The 12,392-nt window shown below is 47.9% G+C and overlaps 5 protein-coding genes across 5 annotated transcripts; 2 read left to right on the top strand and 3 right to left on the bottom strand.

Annotated features, from left to right (window-relative positions):
- Positions 1–91: 91 nt before the first annotated feature.
- Positions 92–2,038, bottom strand: I303_106978 (uncharacterized protein; the record flags this gene model as incomplete). Its single annotated transcript, XM_018409661.1, has 7 exons — positions 92–255; positions 432–852; positions 1,035–1,225; positions 1,432–1,532; positions 1,678–1,806; positions 1,922–1,947; positions 2,015–2,038. 7 exons carry the CDS (start codon positions 2,036–2,038, stop codon positions 92–94), a joined length of 1,056 nt encoding a protein of 351 aa, XP_018260664.1.
- A 321-nt stretch (positions 2,039–2,359) lies between these two features.
- Positions 2,360–3,447, bottom strand: I303_106977 (uncharacterized protein; the record flags this gene model as incomplete). Its single annotated transcript, XM_018409660.1, has 3 exons — positions 2,360–2,668; positions 2,757–3,043; positions 3,183–3,447. 3 exons carry the CDS (start codon positions 3,445–3,447, stop codon positions 2,360–2,362), a joined length of 861 nt encoding a protein of 286 aa, XP_018260663.1.
- Positions 3,448–3,725: 278 nt separating this feature from the next.
- On the top strand, positions 3,726–5,366 carry I303_106976 (uncharacterized protein; the record flags this gene model as incomplete). The annotated part of the gene is made up of 4 exons (XM_018409659.2): positions 3,726–4,208; positions 4,392–4,745; positions 5,026–5,228; positions 5,327–5,366. 4 exons carry the CDS (start codon positions 3,726–3,728, stop codon positions 5,364–5,366), a joined length of 1,080 nt encoding a protein of 359 aa, XP_018260662.2.
- A 515-nt stretch (positions 5,367–5,881) lies between these two features.
- Positions 5,882–9,416, top strand: I303_106975 (uncharacterized protein; the record flags this gene model as incomplete). The annotated part of the gene is made up of 16 exons (XM_018409658.1): positions 5,882–6,104; positions 6,169–6,524; positions 6,638–6,715; positions 6,809–6,890; positions 6,961–7,012; positions 7,104–7,241; positions 7,317–7,488; positions 7,566–7,758; positions 7,823–7,889; positions 7,956–8,011; positions 8,076–8,277; positions 8,384–8,475; positions 8,550–8,747; positions 8,824–8,916; positions 9,014–9,195; positions 9,273–9,416. The coding sequence occupies 16 exons, from the start codon at positions 5,882–5,884 to the stop codon at positions 9,414–9,416; spliced, it is 2,328 nt and encodes a 775-aa protein (XP_018260661.1).
- A 233-nt stretch (positions 9,417–9,649) lies between these two features.
- Positions 9,650–11,245, bottom strand: I303_106974 (uncharacterized protein; the record flags this gene model as incomplete). The annotated part of the gene is made up of 6 exons (XM_018409657.1): positions 9,650–9,799; positions 9,983–10,143; positions 10,298–10,573; positions 10,663–10,802; positions 10,899–10,958; positions 11,058–11,245. The coding sequence occupies 6 exons, from the start codon at positions 11,243–11,245 to the stop codon at positions 9,650–9,652; spliced, it is 975 nt and encodes a 324-aa protein (XP_018260660.1).
- Positions 11,246–12,392: the final 1,147 nt, after the last annotated feature.

Raw genomic sequence — 12,392 nt, 5'->3', positions numbered from 1 at the left:
ATGCATTGTTATCATGTCACCAACCTCACTGGTCATCAATGCAAGATATATACATTCTGCAGCTTCTTCTACACGATCTGTAATACGTATCCTACTTCTTCTTCTCTTTTTCCTTCTCTTCCTCAGCTTCTTTCTTAGCCCTAGCTACATCTTCCGCTTTCACTCCAGCAGCTTGCGCGGCTGCTTCGTTGGCTTTATCTTGAGGCGATTTGGAGTCTTCCAGCTCCTGCTGAGCATTTTCGATACGGTTCTCGACTGCAACATGGGGTGTATCAGTACATCATGTTTTTCTCCTTCAGTGCAGCCATCGAATCATAAGATATATTCCGTTGGAACCATATTTCCGAGGTCCAAGTTGAGGAATGAATGGCGTGTACAAGGATGCTGAACTGGCAAGACCGCGGTGAAAGACTAAGAATCGGATCACTCACTCAGGTCATGTAACGCCAACACAGTCCGGATCATCGAGCTCAAATACACTATTAAATTACTATCGTTCTGACCCGTTCTAAACGCTTTACCCAGATCGACATCTCCCCCGAGCTGAGGTAACAGTCCGATGATCTCTTGGAGCTGATAGATGATCTGATGATTTATTGGTAATTTGTTGTTGACCGTTACAGCATTGAGGTATTCTCGAATCTCCACTAAGCGGGAATGTAACCCTTTCAAGGACTGTAATTGGGCAGTGACTTTGGTCGATAATGATTGGGTCGTGAGGAGCGATGAAGAGGGTGCGGAGGACGAGGATGATATGTCGCGTAAGAGGTGTTCTACACCGATTTCTTCTGCTTCTTCGGCTTCGATAGAGGTTGGGACATGTGTAAAGGTTCGTTGAGTCGCTGTGCCGTCCTATCGAGCATATGTCCACATTAGCGTCAACGCTCTTGCTCGAGTGATTGCTCCGTAAAATGAGGAAGGGTCAAGATTGTCTTGTGACGGAATTGGCTGATCATGATATCCAAGCTCTTCTCTCCTGCTTTACCTCCCACAGTCCAATCGGGATCGAGATGGAACGCAACAAAAAAGCTCACATCCTTGATCTCCTCCACTGCAAAGTACGCATCCGTCGGAATACCTGTATCTCCCCTACCGCCCGTCGCCCTCGTGTCTACAATCACCATGACCGGCCGTGTGCAGAATCTTTTGAACAGCTCCGAGATTTCCAAGTCGGAAGAACGGAGGCGGGGTCCGGTGTGGTAAAACCCTATCGGACGCTCTTTGGCTGTTGTATTCATCATTACGGTGACGACAAGGAAGTTAAAAGAATGATTGTTCCGTGGCATGGTTTTTGGTGATTAATTAGACGGTCAAGATGTGAAGCAGAGTGCGGAGTAAATGAAATATCAGTTGAACTTGGATTAGCAATCTATACTCCGCACGACACTCTCATTCATTCATTCATTCATACCGCTTGGGGAAGTCACGCACCATTGACTTTCCTGAACATCCTCCACATCTCTTCTACGTAGTCCAAATCCAAGAAGAACGTTCTTGGGTCTTTATCATCCTCTTCGAACGGTATGGCGAAACTGTATGGAGACCATTATTAGGTCAACATTCAATCTTGTCACCAAGTAGAGAGATAACGAAAGGAGAAACAGGAGGCAAAGCGCTTTCCCACGATAAAGCTTGTATGCATCTTCTGAGATAAGATGAGCTCGACGCCCGACTTACCTGTTGGCTACATTTATCGTATTCCCATTATCTTGGCCCAACAATACACCTAACACTCGTTTATTCTTCGACAACGGGACTCGAGCCGCATGGTCGACGACCGATAATAGTACTAACGGATGTATAACGCTATTTTGCACCGGAGAGTGATCACAAGTGTCAGCTTGGGATCATGACATGGCACTAACTCAAGCTCTGATTACACAGTGCAGCGGAAGAGCAAGAAGAGCAGGAATGGACATACACATTGACAGCGCTCAACTCGGTCACCTGCGACAAACCAGATCAGCTTCGTCCCCTTGATTTGACTTGCACCGTTCCCATTATGATTACCCACCTGTGCGGTTGTCAGCCCTGGCATCGTCGCTATTGTCTTCTCTTGCTTGTTGATGGAATGACTAATAGTGAGTAAGTGACTTTGTAGATGTTGAATGAGCATTGATCATTTCATTTCTCGATACAACCAACACGCGTCAGCGTCATCATTCCCACGTGGAGGACCATCCTTCACCGTACATGTCCGCCACATCAGATATTCCCGTATTACCGGTGCATATGGTCACAGCGAGCAAGGTCATTTTGATAGCGATGATGCATGTTTAGATAGTACTAGCAGCAGCTAGTACAATAATACAACAGGAACAAGACATATACATATATACAACCTTCTATCATCAAACGATTATTGCACCCTGCCTCCCCAGGACACGAGTCTACGCTGTATATCATCTAACCCATCTTCTATCCTCTTGACCGTTCCTTCAAGCGTACCTATCCTCCTGACTTCAACCACTAATTCTCTAGATCCCCTGCGAGAGGATGACAGCGGGTGGGAGTGTAGATACAACTGAGCCCACGTCGGGGTTAAGGTGATACTCAGGTGACTTTGAGGTAGAGGTAATCCTCTCGGAGGTGGATTTGGCGAAGAAAAGGAAGGGATGATGTACTGTGACGGTATAGTCAATAAGAGATCCTCAATACGGGCTGTTGGCTACGATGCATGATTGAGATCTTGTCGTCAGCTAACAGTTGTAGAGTGCGAATAATTAGGACAGATAAAGATATGATGTGTAAATCACCTGCAATCGCTTGAAAATATCATCTACAGCTTCCCCCTCTTCGCTTAAGGAACTCTCGACCGTCCGAAGCTCTTGTCCTACTTTCACAGCTATATACCGATCAAAGACGGCCGTCTCTCGTCCTCGACCTTCGTAGACCGAGCGGAAGGACGCATCGAGGGTCGCGTCGCCAAGTGAAGGATCATCAAGGTGCGATGATTCGTACGGGAATGGATCGGACGAGTAATCGGGCTTGATGTGCGAGAGGTATGATTCTAGGTACATTGCTCGGAGAATCGATGTAGCGACTTTTTATATCCATATATTGTGTCAGCTTCTTCATCTTGCTTCCTTGACTTGTGCGGAGTAGACAGTAGAACAGTATACGGTACACTGGGTATAGGATACAGCGAACTCAATCCAGCAGTACTCATGGAGAACACCCACCCAACCAGAAGACACGGTTAACTCCTCTGAGACCACGGAACAAAGCCCATATTCGCCTGACTCGTTCTTCCTCTGAATCAGACCAGAAATTGCTCGGGGTAGCCCTCTGATCGAGGGTCAGGTGGAGTATCCGGTGGATCAAGTGAAGTGGCAAAGCCGAGATGCCCTTCTTGCGTTTGATCGAGTTAGCATGGTGACTCGAGCGATATGTAGGAGTAGGCACGTATGGAGGAGGAGGTGCTGAGAGAGCTGATGAGGTGTACATCGTGCTGTCAATTGCAATTGCTTGATGTCGATGCATGTAATGAGGAAGAAGGGTGTGTCCTTTTTGGGGATTTTATGGTTAATCACCCCGCATCTTACCAATCCGATGGTTGGTACGGTGCGATATAGCCGATCTCATTTATTATGACGTCGATGAGCATCCTCCTCACCATACGACCTATATATATCCATCCAGTAGCCTTCTTCGTCCACCACATCTCCTTATATACCCAACATCCAACAAGCTATTCTGCATAAACAATCCAGACGACTTACACAATGTACAGACTCACCCCCTACACCCGTGCACTCAAGGCCCCTTCATTACCCTCAGCTTACACCCGACCATTCTCCCTTTCCGCTCGATCACTGAACAAAGGCCCACCCACTACTCAAGGCCACTCAACAGACAAAGCTCACCAAACAGGACATACCGATGGGGACGTGCAATCAGCCTCCGTTCGAGCTGGACAAAACGCTAAATCCGACGCGACTTCATCTCCTACTGCTCAGGGGGATGCTCAGCCATTCGACGCCGCAAGACAAGGATCGACGGGCGGAACGGCCAAGCCGTCCGAGGCTAAAGCAGAAGTGAAAGATGAAGGACAAGCTGGATCGTTCAAAGATCAAGTTGGTGGTCAAGATGAGTCGGCCCCCGGAGTCGATTTTGGGAAGAAGGAGAATGCTGCGGGCGGTAGTTATACCGATGGGATCAAGGAGGGGATTAAAGGCGGATTCGACAATCTGAAGAAATTACGAAGTGTGAGTGGATCGAAGCTTTTGATACCTTTACTTTTCCCAACGGAACACCCTTACTCCCACTCTCATTTCCGGCTTGGTTCTTCTCAGCTTTCTTACTCACCCCGCATAACTCTTCGACCTTACTGACCTCGTTTCGCAATGAAAATGCTGGTCCACCTCACTGACTCACTTCTGAGCATGTAGGAAGGCAAGAACTTCCACACTTCAGCGCGTCAATACTACCCAGGAAAAGGTACTTCCCCCTCAGCAGACGTGGACGGATCCCGACAGCCCAAAGAACCCAATTTGGAAGGGGAACAGAACCAGCACCTGAAACATCAAGCTCCGGGAACAGCCGATGCTGGGAAAGGTAACGCAGCTGAGACCCCTCACCTGCCTTCTAGAAAAGGGGATGTGACCACCGGTGGTTCTGGTGCACCCACTGCTCCTCAATCAGGAAAGAAGGCTTTTTCGACTTGGACCAAGACGATGATGGCTGCTCAGCCTCCGAAGGGGTATGCCAAGGCTTTGCCTACTGAGGGGAATCAAGCTGGATATGTAGGTTGATTTTTTGCTCTTCTTCATCGATCGATCAAATTCAAAATTATCAGTCATGATAGAAGGTGAGGGGCTGCGAAGTATGGTGAGGATCCGCATCGACGAGGAAGCAGGAAATGGATTCGGTATGACCGAAGGACTGAGACAATAAGGATCGAGCATCCAATGCTGCTCAGAAACAATAGGACCGGAATCGAGGAGAACGAGAGAATCATCTAAAACCAATTACGCAGGATACATCGTGCTGACCATGAACCATTTTCTCACCTTCGATTCATAGAACGCTCCCTCCGAAGCATTACCTTCCAAACTCGATTCACCTTATTCCTCCGAGGCGATTCAAGAGCCCGAAGCAGGTCAGCAGCCCTCTTCGAAGGTCCAGTTCTCCTCGACAGCTGTGGATCCACCTAACGAAGCTCTCAGAACAGCCGCCAAGGAAGGGACTCTGGCCGACAGGAACGGGCAGCCTACCACTGAGATGGGGTGAGTCAAGCAGAGCCGCATCATTTTCTTCTGTGATAAGCCTCGATCTGTACAGTCTTTGGGAATGCGGAGCTGATGGGCCGATCTGTGACTTTTAGGGAGATGGGTAATCAGGAAGCGTGGAAACATCGAAAGTGAATGTGCCTCTCGCTATGGGAAGCTTTGTTGGGGAGGGTGAGATATGCAATGGAATACTCGGTAATTCAAGGATAAGGCGGTTGAACTATTGGGGGAAAGTGATCAATAACGCAAGACATGCCTGAAAGAAGGTCAAAGTGGAAAAGAAAGGTGTAGCCAATAAATATGTATTTCATGCAACAAATCCGAATCATGTTGCCTTGTTCACTTCTGACCCAGGCCTGTCACCAATAGAGGACGAACTCCTTCAGGTACAATGGGTTGGGACGATGCACGATGAAGCTGAAAAGGATAATTATGTTATTCATCGGCTCAATTCAATTTACGGGTACGTCACCGTCAGACATTGTTAGATCCGATCGCGCTTTTCGCTTGTTTATGACAAATCCACTTCAACTTTTATCTTCTTCATACTTCATCAAGTACATCATTCGTTCATCGTAGAATCAGCCTTACCTATCTGGCACAGCTAGAGACAGACGGTAGCGCCTCCGTTCGACGCTCAGTCTCGAAGCATGCTCAGCTCGACTCCAGGTATCGCGATACTGCGTGGAGGCTTCTTACGATGTTCGGCCGGGACTTCTTCAGTAAGGGTCGCCGGGTTCGGGTTCGGACATGGAGAAGGGCAATCTAGTAGGAGTAGCATACTAGATCCGCGTATAAGATTCAGCAGGAGCTTGTCTACGTTGAGATCGAGTGATTCGAGGCAAGGCGAGTACCACATCCCCTCTTCCAGAAGTCATCAGTAGCCGCTTCCAGTGCCATAGAATCACAGACTGACTGACTAACCACATAAATGCAGATCAAAAAATACGCCCAACACTAACTTCGATAGACAACCTTCATCTTGTAATACGGCATAACTCATCGTCAGCTTCCTCCTCCTCACGCTCGTTACCCAAACTCACTACGACTACCTCCTCCTCTTCTTCCTCTATCGACAGTACACCAACCGAATCTTCGGCATTAACCCAAACAGACTCTAAAGAAACGTCGAAACGATCCATAATATCTCGAATAACAGCCAACTTATCGCTCAAGCCGGTCGCTGAGACTCATGCGAAGGGCACAGAAGAACAGAGTGGATCAAGTAGCGTGCTTAAACTTCTGGAGTTGGCTAAGCCGGAAAGTAGGAATTTGGGTATTGCAGTCGGTCTGGTAAGTATCATCTCTCCATTGGTTGTCTTCAACTTCGAGGGCTCAACAAGCATCGCCTGATTATCGCTGATATGGACGGCTGAATCAAATTTCTTCCTATCACATTGGTGCAGCTCCTGGTATCTAGCTCGGTGTCCATGTTGGTACCTCTCACGATCGGTAAACTGATCGACTTCTTCTCTTCGAACTCTGTGAGTGAACAATTCTCAATCTCTGTCTACTACTTCGAATCCTCCTGCCAGTCTATCAAGGTACGAGCTAAAGTCTAGTCTATCTTCCGCTAGACACAATTCCTTGGATTATCTTTTCCCGTCGCAGCTGGATTGTTAGCAGTCACATTCTGTATAGGAGCTACGGCGAATGCTGGTGAGTCTCTCACAATCACAATTGTCCGTGTTATGTTGTAAGACTCAGCTTATCTTTGCGTTATGTTTAGGTCGAGCTATCATCATGAGAACTAGTGGTCAGCGTATAATAGCTAGAGTCAGGTGAGTCTGCACTTGACCAACCATCAAAATTGCCCCCCGTATCACGCTTGAATCATGTAGATTAAAGCTAATCCTGTCCATTACCATATAGGAACCAAGCCTACCTGTCGACGCTGCGTCAAGAACCCGAATTTGCCGATAGGTCAGCTGGAGACATAGTATCCAGGCTTAGTGTAGACACGAATATTCTGGGTGACAGTGTCACGTCCAACCTGTCAGATGGTCTTAGGTGCGCTATTGATCATCGATTATAATATTTGTCATAATTCAAGGAAAAGCTAATCACCTTACCAATCTGCGATAGAGCTCTTATTTCAGCTACAGTCGGTGTAGCAGCCATGTTCTGGATCTCAGCCAAATTGACTCTCGTCATGCTGTGTGTCGTACCGCCCGTCTCCCTCGGCGCGGTGTTCTACGGTAGATATCTGAGGAAGCTGTCCAATTTGACGCAAGAAGCCGTCGGAGAGATGTCAAAAGTGAGTCTCGTCTGCTTCCTCCGATACGAACACACCCAGCTGTATTATTTAATTGACCTGATGTGGACATCAATCAGACCGCCGAAGAAAAGCTCAACGCATTCAAGACCGTCGCCGCCTACAACTCTCAACCACTCGAAGCTACGTTGTTTTCGAAGAAAGTAGATCAGGTGTTCCAGCTGGCAAAGAAGGAAGCCTTGATGACCGGTATTTTCTGGGGAGCGAGTGGATTGACCGGAAACTTAGCTATGCTTTGTTTGCTTGGTTACGGTGAGTACCTCTGCATGCTCCTCTATACGATGGAATACACAATTGACATGTTTGCACTTTACAGGTGGTCATCTCGTCTCAATCAGCGAAATTACTGTCGGTGATTTGACTTCATTATTGATGTATAGCGCGTAAGTACGAGGTCCCTGCAGTCTAATGTCATTAAAAGTGTTGGCTGACCTGAATGTCTCGATCAGCTATGTGGGAGGTTCGGTGTCAGGCTTGACAGGGTTCTTCACCGGTCTTATGCGAGGTAAATCTATCTTTCCCGTGTTCTGAATCGCACAGTATGGGGAGGCTGATATTATCGTGCTTAGGTGTTGGAGCCGGGTCTCGAGTATTCTGGCTTCTCGATCGAACATCGAATATACCGCTGGACAAAGGAATCAAACTTCCTCACGCACGAAATGGTGCTATCCGATTTGAGAATGTCAAATTCAGGTATCCATCCAGGCAAGAAGTGGTCGTTCTGAAAGGGATAAATATGACGATTGAACCTGGGACAAGTGTTGCTTTAGTGTAAGTCGTACTATAACACTCTGACTGGCTCAAGATCACAATGCCCCACCTCTCCTGAATCGTCAATGGAAGTTGGCTAATCATGGATGCGACTGGCTCAATGTAGCGGTTCGAGCGGTAGTGGTAAATCATCGATACAACAATTGATCAGTCGGTTCTATGATCCGGAAGAAGGGAAAGTTACGTTTGATGGAACAGGTATGTCCAGCTTCAAGCCTCCATATCCCTCATACTCCGTATTTACTGACTGATGCGTTATTTTGCTGGCGTAGATATCCGAGAATTCGCCCCAGAGTCATGGCGTGATCGTATCGGGGTAGTCTTCCAAGATCCTATTCTGTTCGCTGGAACAGTCCATGAAAACATCGCGTATGGCTCGCCTGATGCCACGAGGGAAGATGTAGAAGAAGCCGCTCGAGCGGCGAATTGTGACTTCATCTGGGATCTGCCCCAGGGCTTTGATACTCTCAGTGAGTTACGCTGGACCCTTTCTTCTCCATGTCTTATGCTCCAAGCATTTCCAGATTGCTGACGACTAATTCGCAGTCGGCAGAGCGAGTCTGAGTGGAGGGCAGAGACAGCGCGTCAGTATTGCTCGAGCGTTAGTACGGAATCCGTCCATTCTGCTCTTGGACGAAGGTGAGTTTGTGCTTCCTTCCCTCGTCTACCGAGATCGAGAACCAATCTCTCGCGCTGAGCTCATCTGACGTATGACTTGACTTCTGCACGGAAACAGCTACTTCCGCGCTGGACTCGACATCCGAGAACGCCGTCAACGCAGCTATAGACGATATCATCCGCCAAAAGAATATCACCGTCATCCTGGCTGCTCATAGATTATCGTCCATCGCCAGGGCGGAGCGAGTCGTGGTTTTGGAAAATGGGGTTGTATCTGAGCAAGGGCGATACGATGTTTTGGTGAGTGACACTTGATCCTTCTTACCTTCTCGGATTGGTCCATGCGGAAGTGCTAACACTGTTCTTGTCCTCTGTAGTCGAGGAAAGAGGGAAGTAGGTTCAGGACTTTGATGGCTGCGCAATTACTCGTGGAGAAGTCTTCAGCTGGTATACAGGAAGATCAGCCGCAAGTGGACGAAGGCGAGGCCGATGCAAGCTCAACAGCTACGCGGAACAGATAGGCGGACGGAACGAGATATATGTAACGGCGGATCCTCAAGTAAAACAGAAGCAAGCATAAGGACATCTAAAGATCATTCACATTCAGATCCAATGCATATCACATAGCATAGCAGGATACGAGCTATCTCTAACTTCGGGATATGGTCTTCCTTGACGATCTGATTCATCGGAGCTTGCAATCTCACTTTGGATTGAATTTCACCTTGATTTTGATTTGTGAAGTGAAAGCTGATCATGCGGCACCGGCCAATTTAAGCATCAAGGGAGTCTCGACAGGCTCGACCCTCGGTCTTATCCTATTGGCAGGATCGAGATCACCGTTCGGTCGGCGGGGTAGGGCATTGTAATAGCCTGGTCGTTCAGCTGGGACTCGGTTCATGTACTGCGATCAGCAATGTCGTACATAACGGTCGTCAGTTTGCTGGAATACGAAGTCTGGTTTCTGGGTTCTGGTATCTCAGGGTTGTATGAATGGAGACATTGAAGTGGAGAGGAATTTGGCCACAATATAGGTATAGAGTTCAGGGTGGGAGGATAATGATATATGTGAATTGGTACGACTCACAGGGAAATGGGTAGTTCCTTTTCGATCCTTGAATATCTGCGCCTTTACAGCTAGCTCGTCCGGCGACATGAGCGATTTCGGACAATAGCATACATAAGTCACGAAGCGTGTTTGGGTTCCTGTGGGACTTGCGTTCCAGTGGATCGTTCGGGAATCCCATACTGAGACGAGCATCATCAACGTCAGCACCCTGTTGAACAGACAGGTCATGCTATGTTGGCTCCGGTGACTGTGAATGTAGTTTGTGATTTAGGATCGGCAGGAGTGCTAAAGAGTGAACAGTACTACGGGACAATGGGATACCGTTGAGCTTACAGATCAAATCCCCTTCCCCAGCTTCAATCTTCACCTCCTGACACCCCTTGCCAATGAACCATTCCATCTCCGGTACTTTGTACGTATATCCATTCTCCTTCACTCCAGCATCTTGGTCCTCTTTGAACCCGCCGATCGAATCAAAGTACTCTTGATGCAGCTTATGTGACCCTTTGAGAACGCACAGCCCGCCATCTGATGGACCGTTGGGAGACAGGTTGGCGATTCCCTGGTAGAGCTCGAACCGATCTACATTCCGGGGATTTTGGTCGATGTCTACGCAACGACAACGACAGGAATTATATCAGCTTAATCAATCGGCTAATCATCTCACCACGGGGCAGAAAGAGTCCCGAGCAACTCACGAGGCCAAGGGGAAGTAGGCTGGATATCCGTTCGACCAGTCTCAGAGTTGATGGGCAACGAGGCGTTCATACCGTCGAAACTCGCTATAAGGTCTTGAGTCCCCCAAATCTGCTCGAAGATCTTGATGACTGCCGGCTGGCTGTGTGGTCGTGTCGTCGATCGATAGTGATGTATCAATTCATCAGCTATTGATCTCCACATTCTTTCTATGTGCGTCCGTGATAGACGAGCTCACGTTCTGATCTTCCATACAAAATCTTCGTGATTCACACTATACCTATTATACAGTCCCCCACTGGAGCCGCCCAAAGGTGTCAGAAATCAGCATAATGTAAATGTTGTTATGATGACACGATGCAGTACGAAGAAGACAAAGCAGGACGATTCAACCCACGTTACGCCATAAGGAAGATGTTCAGCAGTCCAAGTCGATCGATCATCCCTCTTGAAACCATGAGGGAACGACTCAAGCCATCCCCAAGCGGACTGTTGGAATTCCTCACATGATTCCTTGGGGATGACATTAGGGACGACGACATAGCCGTCTCGCTCGAGGTCAATCAAGAATTGAGCTTTGGTCATGATCGATAGAACGCTCCGTTGACGTGTTCGAGCCGTGGGGTATTCGAAAAGATGTTTGACGAGGTATCGAGTCGATAAGAGTCGGTCGAACCTTGATACTGGTCTGCTGCGAGGGGGTCCTATCGCCTTGTAGTGTTCTATTATAGCTAATGCGATTCTAGCAGTTTGCTTTTATCTAAATGCCATGCAAAGGAATCATCTACCATCCTCCTACTACGTCAAAGTCAATTGTCTGCTCTGTCTTCCCCACTTCGGTCGGTCCGAAAAGATCTCTATACTCCGCCTAAAGTGGGGTATATCACTCACAATACTACATCCTCTCGCCTTTATCTATAATATACATGTCACGGCTGCATCGGCTTCGCATTCCCGAACAGACCCCTTCAGACCGATAGCGATATCCCGAAGAATGGGAAATAAGAGTACGTAGCCAAAACAGAGAGATGAGGTAAGACTCTCAAGGTGGGGAAACAGGTCAGGTAAAGGCTAAAGGCAAAGGAAGCGGTTTTTTGCCCGTTTACCATCAATGGTAAACAAGGTAGAAGGCCAAAGGAGGAGGCAAGGAAAGGAGGTGGAGATAAGGTAATTTACGAACCCTGAAGAGATAAGCACCGCGTGGTTCCTCTGTATCCTTATTACTCGGATTTTTCCCTTGGTTTCGATTGATGTTCGATAGGTCGGTGATACAAGCGCTTCCCGCAGGGTAATTGCGCTTGCCCAGACAGACCAGACGGCGCTTGCATTCTCAACCAGCCCCAATGAGCCCATAACATCTAGGAGGAATCGCCAAGAAATCAGGATATGTCAAAAATAGCCTAGTCATCGACTCATTACCTATAACTTACATCACCCTGTGGCCAATCTATGGTCCGTAATTACACCGGACAAGGCCGATATGACTTCTCGTATTCTGCAGTCAGATGATAGCTGATAGCCAGCTTACCCCACTTTGCGCTAGTAGGTACGATACCCTCAGACTAGACGCTCTCTTAAGCATCGCGAGAGCTTAGCCGATGTAGCTACCTTATCGATGGTTCAGCCGTGTTTGCCCCGTCGATGCAAGTGGGGAAGTGGGGGAGGTGTGTCGTTGGATAGGTAGGTGAGTGGGTAAGATGTACGATTGAGATAATCGTTCAGTTGATCCTAG

This window comes from Kwoniella dejecticola, chromosome 9 (genome assembly GCF_000512565.2).
Source record: "Kwoniella dejecticola CBS 10117 chromosome 9, complete sequence".
NCBI lineage: Eukaryota > Fungi > Basidiomycota > Tremellomycetes > Tremellales > Cryptococcaceae > Kwoniella > Kwoniella dejecticola.
The sequence above is the reverse complement of the archived record's forward strand: the minus strand, read 5'-3'. Positions and strand labels throughout refer to the sequence as shown.